Below are 17,739 nucleotides of genomic sequence, written 5' to 3'. Positions count from 1 at the left end.
TTGGACTTTTGGGTTTGAGCATTAGTAAATAAGATACATATATTTTTCAAAAGAATAAAAAATTGTTTAAGAATACAATCTTTTCCTTATTTTTTATTTTATTTTTTTTGGATGAGAATGAAGTTTTAAGAAACTTATTTATTTATTAACATGTTTTTCATCTTTAAAAAGAAAAAAAAATCCTCTTTTTAATTATTTGGGACACTCACCCTTCTGGCCTTCTTTATTGATTAGAGACGTTATGTTTTTGTGAGTCTTTCTGCTTCCATCAATGTCAAAAGCTTTTTAATCGTCGACAGCTTAATCACTGAAAGAGCAAAAGCAGCAGTGATCTGCAGAGAAACAAACAAAAGAGGTTTACCATCGAACAGGTCAATACTTTTCTCTCTTTCTAGATAGTTTTTAGCTCTTGGAAGTATCTCTTCTTGCAAAATTCCCTTCTGTGTTCTTCTAATTTCAATTTCGATTTCAACTTCCAAGTGCAATGCCCAAATTTACAATCTTTTTTTGTTCTATCATCACGAACTCTTCTCTCTGAAATCTAGGTTCCTTAGCTTTACTTAAAGTTTCGATTTTTCCTGTTAAAAATCAAAACTTTTTCTCCATAATGAAATTTATGTTGTATCATGTCAATTGCTGTTGATTACTCTTAAGGGAATTGATATTATAGTTTTATGATCGAATATTTCAGGAAATTTCCAAGTCATGGGTTCTAAGAACAGTCCACAAGTGAATAATTCGACAAGAACTTTGTTTACTCTGATCATTGTGATTGGTTTATGTTGTTTCTTCTATCTTCTTGGATCATGGCAAAGGAGTGGTTTTGGTAAAGGACGTGGTATAGTTATGGAAGTTACAAAGCAAGAACAATGTACTAATGTTACAGACATTGTAACCAAACTTGATTTTGAGCCTCATCATAGAACAGTTCAGATTCCTGAGAGAGCTAATCCGAAACCCGTTGTGTTCAAGCCGTGTGATGTTAAGTACAAGGATTACACGCCTTGTCAAGAACAAAACCGAGCGATGAAATTCCCGAGGGAGAATATGATTTACAGAGAGAGACATTGTCCACCGGAGAGTGAGAAGCTGCGGTGTCTGGTTCCTGCTCCTAAAGGGTATAAGACTCCTTTCCCTTGGCCTAAAAGCCGTGATTACGTTCACTATGCGAATGTTCCTTTCAAGAGCTTGACGGTCGAGAAAGCTAGACAAAATTGGGTGAAGTTTCAAGGGAATGTGTTTAAGTTCCCTGGAGGAGGAACTATGTTTCCACAAGGCGCTGATGCTTATATCGAAGAGCTAGCTACTGTAATCCCAATCAAAGATGGAACTGTTAGAACTGCATTGGACACTGGATGTGGGGTAAGTTGGTTCACGTACCAACTCTCACTGTGATGTTTTGATTCATTTCTTAGAGTTTATTGTTGTGCTCTTTACGTTTTAGGTTGCAAGCTGGGGTGCATATATGCTTAAGAAGAAAGTATTGACTATGTCGTTTGCACCACGGGATAACCATGAAGCTCAAGTACAGTTTGCACTTGAGAGAGGCGTTCCAGCTATTATTGGTGTACTTGGATCAATTCGTCTTCCATATCCACCAAGAGCATTTGATATGGCTCAATGCTCTCGATGTTTAATACCATGGACCTCTAATGGTAATACATTTGCTCAGTCCATAATCTCACACCTAACTATATAGTGGAAATGGCACAAAAATCACTAGATTGACTGTGCAGAGGGAATGTACTTAATGGAAGTAGACAGAGTCTTGAGACCGGGAGGTTACTGGGTCTTATCCGGGCCACCGATCAACTGGAAGACATACTACAAGACGTGGAAGCGGTCTAAGAAAGAACTCAATGCAGAGCAAAAGAAAATAGAGGAGATTGCAAAGTCTTTATGTTGGGAGAAGAAGTATGAGAAGGGAGACATTGCAATTTGGAGAAAGAAAACAAATGACAGATCATGTGATAGGCCATCATCTGTTAAAATCTGCAAAGGAAAAGACACCGATGATGTCTGGTACAGGGAGATGGAAGTATGCGTGACTCCATTCCCTAAAGTATCAAACAAAGAAGAAGTCGCAGGAGGAAAGCTAAAGAAGTTCCCGGAAAGGCTTTTCTCAGTTCCTCCGTGTATAACAAAAGGTCTGATCGAGAGTGTGACCGCTGAATCATACCATGAAGATAACAAACTGTGGAAGAAGCGAATGAGTGCCTACAAAAGAATCAACAGACTGATAGGTAGCACGAGATACCGTAATGTGATGGATATGAATGCTGGACTTGGTGGATTCGCAGCTGCGCTTGAATCGCCTAAATCTTGGGTTATGAACGTTGTCCCAACCATTGCAAAGAACACTTTGAGTGCTGTATATGAAAGGGGTCTTATTGGCATCTACCATGACTGGTAAATTCACAAAATCTTTCTTCTGTAGAACAAACATTGAATGCCAAAAACTGATGTCTTTCCTTTTGAAATCTGCAGGTGTGAAGGCTTTTCAACTTATCCAAGAACATATGATCTCATCCACGCCAACAATGTCTTCAGCTTGTATCAGAACAGGTTAGCTAAAGATTCTATTACCATTAAAGATCCAAAAAGATTACACCATTTATGTTCTTGCACAAATCTTGGATCAAACAAGATCAAAACCTAATGTTTTATGTCCTAAAGTTACTAAATTTATGTGAATCTTAAACTTAACTATTGAACATTCGCAATGCAGTTGCAAAATCGAAGACATACTTCTCGAAATGGATCGGATTTTGCGACCAGAAGGAACAGTTATATTCAGAGACGAGGTTGATGTACTAAACGATGTACGAAGAATCACAAAGGGAATGAGATATGACACTAAATTGATGGATCACGAAGACGGTCCACTTGTGCCGGAGAAAATTCTCGTCGTCGTTAAACAGTATTGGGTCGCCGGAGGCAGAAGAAACAGTACCTTGCCGTCTTAGTAGCTAAGGTAACGAGTTTTCGCACTTTTTGCCCGTCATTTTAGATGTTTAGTGAATTAACCGCAAATTTTTTAAATAGGTTCACTGGCACCCTTGATATCCAGACTTTTTCACCTTTCTTTTAACCCGCAACTATTGTTAAATACCGATTAAACCCTCGCATTAAAGTTTATACAGTTTGGACCATGCATTACAATTTTAATTCGCGAATGTGCAGGTCAAGATTCTGGAGCTTTTGGAGCTAATTTATCTGATATTCAGATATTGAATCAGCATATACTTTGACCCGAAAAAAAAAATATATACGCATATACTCAAAAGATGTAGATGAAAATAAAGAACTAAGAAAAGTTGGGTGGAATCAGAATTTCCATAAAAATAAAAGGGATGAAGTTGAAATATATATGTGATACTCAAATAAAATGTACAATTTATTTTATTTTATTTTTTGTCTTGCAAACCTCATTTCATTAAGTTGGTGACGTGAAACTCTCCTCTAAGGTGAGTTTTTTAGCGGTCAAAAAACTTACATGGGAAAGTAATAATACAAAGATCAACAAGTTCCTAACGAACCATAACAACCCATCATAATGATATGCTCAAATTTACCCTAAAGCTACTCTCTCAAATTAAAAGGTCACTATAATACTTAGGGGTCGAATTCCACAAGGACTCAAGACTACACAATAAATTATAGAGTTTTATGATTAAGCTAAACAAGATGATTTAAATGAAATAGGCAATGCAAAATATTAAAATAAAACTGTTGTAAATTCAGAAGATCAAAAAGCTAAGTCCAGGGAATGTCTCAGGAAATTACAAAATATTAAATCAATAATAAATAGGATTCAAGCAATTAAAAATCAGATCTAGAACTCTAAACTCTTTTGTAAAATAAATCAATTCTCACTGCAAATATTATCTAAATTTAAAACCAGAAAATCCAAATCTCTTTGTAAAATTCTAGGTTAAAAATCAGCTTTAAAAACAAGTTTAGATTGTTCACAAAATTACTAAAACAAATCTCTTTGCAAAAAGTAATTTTGCTCATCAAAAGGTTTTTGTCAGGAAAATCAATTATATTCTCATATCAATCAATAATCCTAAGATCTAAATCCAGATGGCTAATCAAAGATCTAGCATTAAGAACAACCTATGATGAAGATCTAGAAAGATAAAGAATCCTAAATAAACAGATCTAATAACTCATAAAATCCCTGTGAAAAACCCTGAACCTAACAAGCAAACTACTCAGACATATTCAATGAAGAACAAAACATAATTCTGAATAATAAGCAATTGAAATTAAAAGAGTAAAGAGAGAGTTCAAGAATTCTTCTCTCAAAGCAGTTCAAATCTCTCTCCCAAAAGCTCTCAAAATCTCACAGGTTTGCAGAAAAATAAAACTTGCTAGAATAAAACTTCAGGGTTTTCTAAAATCCCAAAACACTATATATATGTCCTAAAACACGTCAGGGACTTGTGTTGCAATTTAGGAAAACTTTGGGTAAAATTGTAAAACTTCTAATTTTGTGATTCTTCATCGGCTGAAGAGGGTGTCGACCGATGCTCCTAAGTGGTGTCGATCGATGCCCTTGTTTTGATCCGAGTCCAAATTGATTCTTCGAGATTTATGCTCCAAAATGATCCAAATTGCTCCACTTTGCTCTTTCTATGCCAAAGTCCTAGAAAACCTGCAAAGACTCAAAAACATCCTAGAAAACAACCCAAAAGACTCTAAAATACTCCTTATATCATGGTTGAAAACCACAAAAACCATGATATATCAACTCCCCCAGACTTAGTCTTTGCTTGCCCTCAAGCAAAATAGAAACTTAGACCTGTGAAAGAGGTTTGAAAACACAGAAACTCATTTCCTCTCTAAGGTAATGCCATGATCATCCAAACCATAATCCATATGCTTAGCAGACAAATCCAAATCGAACCACCATGTACTTTTCCGTTGACATTCGTAGCATCCCAAATTCAAACTAAATTCCACTACTTCCTCCATTAAGCCCTCATCAGTGGGTCTCCTCAATTTGATCAATGTCAAGAACCTTCTAGACTCATTCCCGTACTATATCATAGCAAGCAAGATATATCTTTTTACAATATGTGGTATTCTTCCTCTCCCCCAGACTTATTATATTATTATCCTTCTTTGAGTTTTGCTTTGCTGTTTTTTTTTCTTTAATCAAAGTTATAGGCGAATAATGGGGTCATCGCTAATTTACCTACCCCTCGCTTCTAAGCGTTGTGTGATCATTTGACTCAAGAGTAGAATAATGAGGTCACTGGTAATTTACCTCCCTCTCTAAACTAATCAAAATCATCTCATCTTTTATTCTCTTTTTTTTAAAACAAAGCTCTCAGGAGTGATCTTTTCAACTTAAATAAGGGAGAGGAGTACCATTTTCTTTTGAAGATCTTACTTGTCAGGCATGAACAAGGAGTCAAGCTCTATGAACATCAATCTCCTTGATGAGTTAAAAAGAAAAGTACAAAAATTACCTCAGGCTTTGATGGATTCAGTTGGAAATTTAGATGTCTCTGGTTTACTGGTCAGCCATTGGATTTTTATTAGTCGGATTAGTGGATTCAATCTGCAGCATTAATCAACCAAGGCAATACACCTAAAAAGAAAAATCATAGTTCCCAACACAATTTTGAAAAATTTGACTCAATAAAAACAAAAATTGATTTTGACACACTAAAAATCAAAACTATGTTAGTAGTTAGTATTAACCTCCCCCAGACTTAAACGACATTGTCCCCAATGTTTTCAAATAAGAGGAAAGCTAAAAGAAACAAAACGTATTGAAAATTGTAAGGAAAAGATGAACTGTTTTCGGGTTACCATGGGGCGTCGACCGATACCATTTCAATGTCGATCGACACTCATCACGAATGGTGTTTTTGGCCGTAAGTCCTTGTTAGTTGTAGATAGTTCTGTTGATGGATCAATCCTTGGATGATTATTCTGTTAAGAGACACTCAAACACAAGTTAAAAGCAACATGATAGATAGATAATTTATGATTTCAAACAAATTTCAAACAAAAACTGACGCAATGCAAAAAGAAAAATGACTCAAAAGGAAAAGAAAAACCTAGAAGTGGGTTGCCTCCCACTTAGCGCTTGTTTTCAGTCATTAGCTGGACTGCGTTGAAGCTCAGGCATCGGGTGGATCAGAATGTGGCAGTGAATGCCTCCCATAGCATGACCTCTTCATCCAAGGTGGTGTATAAGCAGTAGAAGAGTGAGGTCTACCAAGGACATGAGGAATAGGACTATGGCGGGATTTTGGGATGTGTTTGCTTCTTTTATGTCCTGCAAAATCATCAACAAAAGAAACAAGCGCTCTAAGATAATCTCGTGGCTTGGTTAACTGCAAAACAGTTTTTGTACCTTTGAAAGCCTTGTTGATGATAGGAGGGGGATTAGGTGCAGAAGATGTGTACCTTGGCCCAATCTGAGGACTCTGGAGTGTGGAGTGGGGAGGTTTCTGTTTGGGAGCAGTTTTCTTACTTGGAGCATCAGTTGTTGACAAGTGCAGGCTCGGACGTGGAGGGGTGTCGACCGATGCTAATGTAGCATCGATCGATACTGAGCCTGTTGCTCTTGTAGCATAAACTTTTTCAACAGAAAAAGTTTGTCCATTAATAGTAGGAGCTCTCCTCAGCTTATCCATCTCAAAGTTCAGACTCAAACCTTCCACATTCAGTGTTATGTGTCCCTTCTGCACATCTATGATTGCACCAGCTGTTGCCAAGAAAGATCTTCCTAAGATGAGAGGATCACAAGGCTCTTTATCAAACTTCAGCACCACAAAGTCAGTGAGAATCATGAAGTTTCCAACCTTAATTGGAATATCCTCTAAAACACCTTCAGGAATTCTTCGGGATCGATCAGCCAAGGTAAGAGAAATTTGAGTTGGCTTGAATTCTGTCATCCAAAGTCTCACAGCAACAGAATGTGGCATCAAGTTGATACTAGAGCCAAGATCACAAAGTGAGTGTGCAAACCGTCCTGTTGAGATTAAACAATCAAGTACAAAGCTTCCAGGATCTGGTAACTTTTTAGCAGTCCTACACTGAATTGCTGCACTCACTCTCTCAGAGACTATCACTTCTTGCTTCTTCTCTTTTCTCCTTTGAACAGGCTGGTTCAACAGAATTGCACTGACATCTTTTGTAAGCAGTGCTCCTTCTTCGAGGATTAAACCATTGGATACCATTCTCTTCACATACCGCTTAAGTGGTGGTGAAAGCTTTACTGCATCAATCAAAAGCATCTCAATCATCACCTTGTCCATCATTGCCTTGCATCTAGCTTCCTCCATCTCCTGCTTGGACCTTCTTGGCTTAGGAAAAGGGACCTTAGGCTTGTACACCCTGTCAACAGCTGCTGGAATCGGAGATTTTACAGTTTTTGGTTCTGTCTGAGAGGGGTGTCGACCGATACCATTGTCTGAAGTTGAATTCTCCGTCTCAGGTTTGGCCGATTGCTCTCCTTTTTCTGCAGTTTCAATTTCTCCATCATCTTCATCTCTCACTGATATGGCATTGCAAGCATGCTTGGGGTTTGACTCAGTTCTTCCAGGGAGAAATCCCTCTTGCCTTTTAACAGACCCAGCAGTCTGCGCAACCTGATTCTCCAGCTTCTTGACATGAATGTTCAAAGCATCAATCCTCCCAGTAAGCTCATTGTAGACATTATCAAGCTTCCCATTGAATGTCATTGATAACTGTTCCTGACCTTGCAAAAGTTGCTCTAGCATAGCTTCCATTCTACTTTCAGAAGAGGTTTGTGGAGGAGGAGACTGATAAGAAGAGTTCCCATAGGTTCTAGTATGACCATTTTTTTGTTGCTGCTTCTAGTAATCTGGTTTAGGAGTGTAGCCTGAAAATTTCCCACTGTAAGGCTTGTTGCTTTGTTGATTACCGAATCTCTGACCCTGATTCCCATATACAAAGTTGACATCTGCTTCTTCATTCCCAGTCTCAGGTTGTGGCTCAAATGATTCAACTTCAGCAGCAAAGTGAACTGATTTCTTACCAACCAGAAGATTGTGAACTGAATCCACCTTGGCACTAACAGAAGCAAGCTGGTTTGAATCAAATCCTCCATGTAATCTCTTCCTTTCAGTATCTGCTCTCTTAGTGCTATTTCTCGAAGCCAAATTCTCAATCAAAGCTTCAGCATCTTCTAGAAATTTTGTCTTGAAGTTCCCATGGCTTGAAGCATCCAACGCTAGCTGATATTCCCAGTCAATCCCTCTGAAAAAAGATACTCAACACCTGCACTCTTGAAAAACCATGGTGTGGACAGTCCCATGGAAATGCCTTGAATCTTACCAAAGTTGCCTTGAAAGGTTCATCTGATCTTTGCTTGAAGGAGGACAGCTTGACTCTTAGCTCATCTGACATGGCATCATCATAAAAGTAGTTGAAAAAAGCCACCTTCACTTGTTGCCAAGATGTCAAAGAACGGGCTGGCAACTGTTTCAACCATTGAGATGCTTCTCCTGCAAGTGAATATGGGAAAAGCTTGCAGTAGATGTAGTCTTCAGTTACTCCATTGGCCTTGATACTGGTCACCAGGTCTTCAAAGTGCTCAATATGGTCCAGAGCTTTCTCATTTGGCAGGTTAGAGAAGGGTCTTTGTCCAACTAGCTGGAAGTATGCAGGCTTCAGCTCAAAGTCACTCCTTGGGAATGGAGGTGGAACAATTGCAGAGCGGTTTTCATACATTAAATCAGCTCTGTTGAAGTCTGCAATAGTCCTGATCAGATCTCGGTTATTCTATTGTCTTAGAACCAGATTCTGGACGTGGTTTGCAGCTCCACGTACGTCTGCTGGAGGTGGGTGTCGATCGATACCCTCTGGTTGGCGTCGATCGACACCAAGGTTCTGTTCCGCAGCGACAACGACTTCAGCAATTACGTTGCCTTCCGCATCAAGCTTTTGGCCATGCTCATTGCGCAAGTGGCCCTCTTGATCTCTCAAAGCACCATCCTCATCACGAAACAGAATGACTGTGTTAACCATCTTCAAGGATTTGGCTGCTTTTCTGTTCTCACGCTCAAGTTTTCCCAACTCTTAGTTTGAAAGATTCACAGTGGGATCAGTCTTGTTGCTCCTTGTGTGAGGTCTTGGAGGCATGCACCTGAAACACCAAAGAGAAGAAAAACAAAAACGTGTAAGTAGAAAATAAAAAGAAAAATTTAGACGAAATTAAAAACTCAAATCTAATGGTAGACCAAAGAGTCCCCGACAACGGCGCCAAAATTTGATATGCTCAAATTTACCCTAGAGCTACTCTCTCAAATTAAGAGGTCACTGTAATACTTAGGGGTCGAATTCCACAAGGACTCAAGACTACACAATAAATTATAGAGTTTTATGATTACGCTAAACAAGATGATTTAAATGAAATAGGCAATGCAAAATATTAAAATAAAACTGTTGTAAATTCAGAAGATCAAAAAGCTAGGTCTAGGGAATTTCTCAGGAAATTACAAAATATTAAATCAATAATTAAATAGGATTCAAGCAATTAAAAATCAGATTTAGAACTCTAAACTCTTTTGTAAAATAAATCAGTTCTCACTGCAAATATTATCTAAATTTAAAACCAGAAAATCCAAATCTCTTTGTAAAATTCTAGGTTAAAAATCAGCTTTAAAAACAAGTTTAGATTGTTCACAAAATTACTAAATCAAATCTCTTTGCAAGAAGTAATTTTGCTCATCAAAAGGTTTTTGTCAGGAAAAAAAATTATATTCTCATATCAATCAATAATCCTAAGATCTAAATCCAGATGGCTAATCAAAGATCTAGCATTAAGAACAACCTATGATGAAGATCTAGAAAGATAAAGAATCTTAAATAAACAGATCTAATAACTCATAAAATCCCTGTGAAAAACCCTGAACCTAACAAGCAAACTACTCAGACATATTCAATGAAGATCAAAACATAATTCTGAATAATAAGCAATTGAAATTAAAAGAGTAAAGAGGGAGTTCAAGAATTCTTCTCTCAAAACAGTTCAAATCTCTCTCCCAAAAGCTCTCAAAATCTCATAGGTTTAGGAAAACTTTGGGTAAAATTGTAAAACTTCCAATTTTGTGATTCTTCATCGGCTGAAGAGGGTGTCGACCGATGCTCCTAAGTGGTGTCGATCGATGCCCTTGTTTTGATCCGAGTCCAAATTGATTCTTCGAGATTTATGCTCCAAAATGATCCAAATTGCTCCACTTTGCTCTTTCTGTGCCAAAGTCCTAGAAAACCTGCAAAGACTCAAAAACATCCTAGAAAACAACCCAAAAGACTCTAAAATACTCCTTATATCATGGTTGAAAACCACAAAAACCATGATATATCACATAACAACAAAGATATAAATAATAAGAATGCCTAAAGTCCAGACATATAAAGTGAACCACAAAAAAGATAATCCACATGAGATAGCGAGGAGCTATCCAAGAACGATTCGCCGGTCGCAATACAACAGTACAATTTATTTTTTTTTGGTATGAGAGAATATATAATAGTTCATGTAGTAATTACATTGCATCAAGTACAATAGTTAGAGGTCCTAGGGTTGCTAATGTGTAACTGTGTGTTTTTGGAATATAAGATACAAAATCCAAAATAAAATAGTTTACGTTATGTTCTTTATTTTCTTTTTTTGGTTTTGAGGAAATTCCCATATGATTAGAGTATGACTTGGTCCAAGATTCTTTTGTTTATGGTCCACGTTAGTTAGTATGATAAACTATTCAAAGATTCAGACAAGTACTACTATCATTTAAGTATCTGTGTGTTATATTATTTAAAATCTCGTAATTTTATTTCGAATTTAAGAAAATTGTGTTTTGTTTTTGTCGGTGAAGAAGAGAGTGATACCGAAGACTTTTTTCGTGTGAAAAGAATCATGTAATAACAGTACTTATTCATTTTGGAATTTATTATCAAATTGTTGTATTACGCTAAAATAAAAATACTGATTAATTTTGGCTAGTAAACTTGTGAAATTTATATTAATAAAATTGTTGCAAAGAGAAATAGTTACTTTCCATCTTCGGTAAAATTCAGGACCCAAGAACGTAGAGGCACGTGCCTCATGATAGACTTGTCATGTGTGATGTGACTTATTATTTTCTTTGTCCAATAATTGTTTTTAAGACAGCAAAAACTCATTATTTTCAAACAAGAATAAAAGACATAAACCAAGCCATCTTTGACATGTTTATCTCATAGATTAATATTGCTCAATCGACTTACAATAATTATCAACATAGTTAGGCGGAGCAAAAGAAAGAGAAGAGAGCTTGCAGCAATTATTTTCGCTGTTACTGTTATTGTGTTGTTGACTTTAATTGGTGGATTAAGATAGGATAGCAATAGTCAATAGATAAAACTTGTACAGTCAAAATTAGGTTACTATTTAGTATTTACTAACAAGGGCCTTTGAGGTAAAATAAAGTAGTAAACCATAAACATAAAATTAATATAAATTTATGCCATATTATTTCAACAAGGTGATGAATTGATAAATTTTATTCAGATTTTTTTTACTATTTGTTTTATAAAAGAATTGCATAATTTATCAAAATTTGAAAATGGTATAAAAACTGAAACCCAAATTTAAAATTCTAGTGTATAGTTCCGAGGAAAAAAGAAAAAAAGCATATGCAAGCAAAATCTAATAGTGTAAAGAGATCTTTGCTTCACATGACTCTATTTTTTTATTTTTTTTTGCTTGTTACCTCTATTTTTTCAAGTGTGCAGCTTTTTTGAAGCTATATTTTTCAGATCTTTCTCTCTCTCTAGCTACTTCTTTTTGTCTTTAAGTTTTCAAATTTTTATTAAATTTTATATTCTACTACTGCCTCCTCAGCTCCTTACAAAGCACAAATCCAAACCCCAAATCAAATCCCACCATTGTTTTATTACCTCAATCCAAGTACACAAGACAGAACAAATTAGCTCTCCTAATCATTTTCTCTTTCAATTCCTGTTTCTTATCCAAAATTTCTGATTTTTGTGGGAAACAAGTTGTTTTTAAGCTTTTGATGTGAGATCATGGGTTGTTTACATTCCAAAACTGCTAATCTACCTTCTTCTGATGATCCATCAGCTCCAAACAAACCAGAATCAGGTAAATAATAGTCTCTTAGACTCCAAGTACTCACATTTTTTGTTTGCTCACTGAGTAAATCTGCAGCATTTTTTGTCTGTTCTTGTTATGGGTTTTTAATTTGTGGGGTTAGGGTTTTTTTTAGTCTAAAAGCAGAAAAAGTTGTAAAGTCTCAGCCTTTTTGGAATTAAACTCTTGTTTAGATTGATTTGCCTTTTTGGGATATGTTTGTGTTTTGTTGTTGTGTGGTTACAGTAAATGGGGACCAAGTGGATCAGGAAATCCAAAATTTCAAAGAATTTGATCTGAATGAGTTGAGAAAAGCAACCAATGGGTTTAGCCCTAGCTGCATTGTCTCTGAAGGTGGAGAGAAAGCTCCTAATGTAGTTTACAGAGGGAAGCTCGAAGGGAATCATCTTGTAGCCATCAAGCGGTTCTCTAGGCAATCTTGGCCTGATGCTCAACAGTTTGTGGTAAGAAATATCTGAGAAGACCAATGCATGGTTTGTTGTTTAGCACTTTGTTCATTGATTCTTTGACTCTGACTTTAGACCCTACTTGAATCTCTTGGACTATCTGATCACTTCTTAGGCAAAGCTATGACTAGATAAATGAATAGTGTGTTAGGTGTAGCTTTTAGTTACAGGAAAGGAAAAAGACATCGGCTTTTACTCAGAGAATAAGCTTCCCTGAGTTTGATTTGCTAAAAGGCAGAAAAGTCGACAATTTGGGGTTTAAAGCTGCTTTTAAATCCTAGGATCCGACTAATGTCTTGAGTGTTGATATTTATAGCGAAAATAGAAACCTGAGATAACAAACATGGGAGCTTTGTCCTGGTGTTGACCGTAATTGACTTGTGAAATCAGGTGGAAGCAACAGGTGTTGGGAAGCTTAAAAACAAGAGAATAGTCAGACTGATTGGTTGCTGCGCTGAGGGAGATGAGAGATTGTTGGTAGCAGAGTATATGCCAAATGATACTCTCTCAAAGCATCTATTTCACTGTAATTGTCTTATCCTTCTGTCGTTATAAGCTTGGTTTATAATCGTGTTTGGATGCTTTACACTCTTCTTTTTGCTTATGTTTTCAGGGGAAAAACAGCCACTTCCATGGGATATGCGTGTTCGAATCGCAGACTATATTGCACAAGCACTTGATTACTGCAACATCGAGAACCGAAAAATCTACCATGACCTAAATGCATACAGAATCCTCTTCGATGAGGAAGGTGACCCTCGTCTATCTACTTTTGGTCTAATGAAGAACAGTAGAGATGGAAAAAGCTACAGTACCAACTTAGCTTATACTCCACCTGAGTTTTTACGGACAGGTAACATTCTTGATCTTGAGAACTTGAAGATGAAACAATTCATTATTGAAGATTAAAGGTCTCTGTCTTTTTTTTTGGCAGGTAGAGTCATTCCTGAAAGTGTGATATTCAGTTATGGAACTATACTGTTAGATCTTTTAAGCGGCAAACACATTCCACCTAGCCATGTATGTGCTTCTAGTTACTTTCACTCTATGTCAGTTTTTTTGTCAATTCGCCAAAGGGTTGTTTTAGTGTCTTCTTAAATAAACTGGTGGTGATGTTTTATATCAGGCTCTTGATATCATAAGAGGTAAAAATGCGTTGCTTCTTATGGATTCATCTCTTGAAGGGCAATATGCAAATGAAGATGCGACTAAATTAGTTGAGCTTGCTTCAAAATGCCTTCAGTCGGAGGCAAAGGATCGACCAGATACCAAATTTCTTCTCTCTGCAGTGGCACCACTACAAAAGCAAGAAGAGGTTTGATATAATCCCTACATGAAATCGACAATGTGAACTTCATATCCAAATTAATTATCCTGGTTTTGGTTTTGTTTGCTTAGGTTGCTTCTCATGCATTAATGGGCTTACCAAAGAACATAGTAATATTACCAACTATGCTTTCTCCTCTTGGAAAGGCCTGTGCAAAGATGGACCTTGCGACATTTCACGACATATTGCTTAAAACCGGTTACAGAGACGAGGAAGGTGCAGAAAATGAGCTTTCATTTCAAGAATGGACACAACAAGTGCAGGAGATGCTCAATACAAAGAAGTTCGGGGACATTGCTTTCCGAGACAAGGATTTCAAGAACTCAATTGAATACTACTCAAAGGTGAGGAAAAAAAGCAACAAATCTATAATTCTTTGTGTTCTACAAGAATTTATAACTCCTTTATCTATGGTTTATAGTTGGTGGGGATGATGCCGGTTCCTTCTGCGACAGTTTTCGCTAGACGGGCTTTCTCCTACTTAATGACAGACCAACAAGAGCTTGCACTGAGAGATGCAATGCAGGCTCAGGTGTGCATACCTGAATGGCCAACAGCGTTTTACTTGCAGGCTTTAGCGCTCTCGAAGCTCGGAATGGAAACTGATGCTCAAGATATGCTCAACGATGGCGCAGCATATGATGCAAAGCGACAGAATAGCTGGCGATGCTAAGCTATAAGAGGAAGTCCCAAATATTTATGGGTCTTTGTAGACAGTATCTGAAAGGTGTGTATGCGTGTAAGAGAGAGCTGAGAGAGAGATATTGAATGTGTTGGTAACTTTTGTGAAATGAGAGCTTTTTTTTTGCATGAATCTTATGAAAAGTTAACTCTTTTAGGGAAAGAGAAAATAAGACTGCAAATAACTAAATTTGATATCTTCTTCCTTGTGGTAATACAAAAAGATTGAAACTTTATCAAAATATTCAATATACTATTGCAGTTATAAACAACTTTACTTGGAAAAATAATGTTGCTTTTTAGTTTAGGATAACAGATGATGATGTTTCATACTTGAGAAGCAACTAAAGGTGGAAACTTTGATTCCAACCATGACACCAAATCTTCCTTTGTAGCCACAAAAATACCCGCCCTATCGCTCTGTTTGAAAGGTGCAGATAGCTGTTGCAAATGCAAGGCGAAAGAGTTTGCTAATCCCTGTGAGAATCTGTGGGTTCCTGTCCCAGTTTGTGCAAAGAACAAATCTGGAAGATCTTCTTGACGTCTAATGATGCTGGCAAGTGTTCTCATCCACTCTTCAAGCGCAGTCTCAGCCGCACCAACTGATAGTGACCTCACATCTAAGCTCCATTCTTTCATGGTCTTGTTGTGTAATCCTGGATATAGGCCGAAAAGGGTTCCTAAATAGAGAAGCTCATGAGCTCTCTCGTGACGCGTCTTGCCTCTGCATATATCTATCAAGCAGTTGCAGAAGGGCCTTCTTGCCTCTACTTGGGTTGCATTGATCACTAACTTGAACTCTTCTTTTACAGTCTCAAATTCGGTTTTCTCATCTACTATCAGATTCACAAATGTCACCAGCTTCTGATTTGCTTTCTCCAAACAAGCCATAACCTTTTCAGCATCCTCACTACTCTCACACAAGGCCATAACCGAAAGAAGACACCCACAAAGCCTATCATCAGGCTTAACACCCCTTCGAACCGAGAGATCAAACACATAAACCAAATCATCAATCCTTTTTGCTTTCCCTAAGCATTGAACTAAACAAGTGCAACCCATCACATTAACCGGAACACCAGCTTCTAACATTTCTTCAAACAATTGCATCGCCTTTTCAGCTTTTCCACCACTCCCATATATATTCAGCATGGCTGTGTAACTAAAATTATCAGGTATACATTGCGCAGACTCCTTCATATCATTAAACAGCGTCTCAGCTTCTTCCTCCAATCCAATATCAGCACACATATTCAACAATGTGTTGTACAAAATGAAATCCATCGGCCATTTCTTCACCTTCATTTCCTCCCACAAGTTAAGTGCATCTTTCGCCCACCTCGCTTTCCCATAAATCTTAACAAGAGCTGTCAAAGTTTTCTCATTTGGAGTTAAACCTTCCTCAAGCATCTCATTAAACAAACTCCTAGCCAAACCTGGTTTCCCAGCTCTTCCCATAGCTTCCAACAAAGTATTATACACAACCACATTAGGCTTCACATCCATAGATTTCATCTCTTGCAAAACATACCTAATCCCATCATAATCCCCCGCTTCACCAAACATTTTTCCCAACACAGAGAACGCTATAGCATCAGGCTTCCAACCCGTAGCAACAGCTCTTTCATACAAACTAAGAACCTCCTCAACTTTTCCTAACTTGGAATAAACATCAAGAACTGCAGAGTAAGTGACCTCATCAGGCATCAGACCAGTTTTGTACATTCTCTCAAACCACTCAATAGCTTTGTTGTAAAGATTGCACCTTTTCGCACAAGTGATGATAGTGGAATAAGTGATGTTATCAAGCTCAAGACCATCATTCACCATTTCAAGTGCCAGCTCCTCAATAAGCTGAAACTGCCTCCCAAATCTCAGAGACTTCATTGTAACATTGTAAAATATTGTTTCCATACGAAACAGATTCTTGGATTTAACCCAATTAAAGAAAACATGAGTCTTTTGCCATTCTCTCAAGCTGTTTAGCACAAGCAATGCGTTATCTCTATCGGGTGGATAAGGAATCTCGTTGAGAAGAGATAAAAACTCAGACTTTTCAGTGAAATTAGAACTGTTGAGCTTCTGAGCAAAAGCCCTGAGGTCCTTGATTTGATGATTGTAAGAGTAAGCAGAACGCTTTTGTCTCTGAAGTGAAAGAACTGACCTTTTGGGTCTTGTTGGATTGACCCATACAGACTTCGGTTTAGCCAAGATATGGGTTTGCTCTTGTCTGAGTGTTGTCGCAGAGAGAGGCTTGAGTTGCTCAGATAGAGATGGGGTTTTTGTTGTGGTGATTGGTTCTTCTTCTAGGGTTTTAGGTTGTTTGGAACTGCAAGAAATGTTGAGTTTTCTAGTACGAGATTGTCTTAAAAGAGAAGGCTTTAAGAATAGACTGTGTTTCTTTGTGTCTGAATTTTGGGGATTGAAGCAGACATCAATGGCTGTAGTGAGAACAGTCGCCATTAGAAACGCAGAGTGAGAGGTTTTTGCGTGAAGATGGCTTTGTGTCTCTGAAACATGAGAGAGGTTTATCGGAACATCTTATCTTAATTTTGAAACGACGCTCAAAAGTAAATATTTGGATATGGGCTTCATATGGACCAGCAGAAATTGGCCCATAAATATTTGCGTATGGCACATTGCATGTAGGGGTGTCAAACGGGCATGCTCCGCTTATTTTTGCGGACTAACGGGCATGCCCGCGGGCATCTCTTCTTCTCCTCCGCGTTGGCCTGCAACTACAAGTGCTCTGCAAGTAGGACAAGTCGCTGTCGCTCCAACCTTTTTATCAAGGATTAAATGAGCTTTTCACAAAAACTACTTCAAGTTGGATTAAATGAGTCATAAACAAGTCACTATAAGCCAGCTAATCAAAGCTCAAAGCAGAATTTTAATCCTATGAGACGGAAGTGAAATCATGAACTATGAATGAAAGCACTACAGATATGGTACAAACAGAGTTCCTCAAAAAAATCCTTTTATACTCATGAAATATGTGTCCAATAAAAAATTCCTTTTAGCTGAACTAGAATTAATTAGGCTCTTAGATCCGCAGAAGAACTGTAAGAACACACAAAATAAGAAAATAAGAAGCTTAGAGATCATATAAACAAAATTCTGCAATCCAATGCCCAAAGGAT

General features: G+C 37.4%; 3 protein-coding genes across 4 annotated transcripts in view; 2 read left to right on the top strand and 1 right to left on the bottom strand.

The window, feature by feature from the left end:
- On the top strand, positions 189 to 3,410 carry LOC104760247 (probable methyltransferase PMT14). The gene is made up of 7 exons (XM_010483144.2): positions 189 to 371; positions 692 to 1,362; positions 1,445 to 1,655; positions 1,737 to 2,409; positions 2,488 to 2,565; positions 2,729 to 2,974; positions 3,184 to 3,410. The coding sequence occupies exons 2-6, from the start codon at positions 706 to 708 to the stop codon at positions 2,964 to 2,966; spliced, it is 1,857 nt and encodes a 618-aa protein (XP_010481446.1). The 5' UTR covers positions 189 to 371; positions 692 to 705; the 3' UTR covers positions 2,967 to 2,974; positions 3,184 to 3,410.
- On the top strand, positions 11,773 to 14,720 carry LOC104760244 (probable serine/threonine-protein kinase At4g35230). Its single transcript, XM_010483137.2, has 8 exons — positions 11,773 to 12,136; positions 12,371 to 12,588; positions 12,982 to 13,117; positions 13,205 to 13,444; positions 13,526 to 13,611; positions 13,718 to 13,906; positions 13,990 to 14,262; positions 14,340 to 14,720. Exons 1-8 carry the CDS (start codon positions 12,061 to 12,063, stop codon positions 14,589 to 14,591), a joined length of 1,470 nt encoding a protein of 489 aa, XP_010481439.1. The 5' UTR covers positions 11,773 to 12,060; the 3' UTR covers positions 14,592 to 14,720.
- The window catches only part of LOC104760245 (pentatricopeptide repeat-containing protein At5g46580, chloroplastic-like), a 9,292-nt gene continuing 6,358 nt past the window's right edge, over positions 14,806 to 17,739 (bottom strand). Inside the window, exon 3 of one of the 2 annotated variants that reach the window (XM_010483141.2) lies at positions 14,806 to 15,938. In XM_010483141.2, coding sequence (XP_010481443.1) covers positions 14,927 to 15,938 — 1,012 coding nt within the window. In that variant the 3' untranslated portion in view covers positions 14,806 to 14,926. Of the gene's footprint in view, positions 17,720 to 17,739 lie in introns of those variants that run through there. The other variant, XM_010483138.2, reaches the window with a different exon arrangement.

Source organism: Camelina sativa, chromosome 18 (assembly GCF_000633955.1).
Source record: "Camelina sativa cultivar DH55 chromosome 18, Cs, whole genome shotgun sequence".
Classification (NCBI taxonomy): domain Eukaryota; kingdom Viridiplantae; phylum Streptophyta; class Magnoliopsida; order Brassicales; family Brassicaceae; genus Camelina; species Camelina sativa.
The sequence above is the reverse complement of the archived record's forward strand: the minus strand, read 5'-3'. Positions and strand labels throughout refer to the sequence as shown.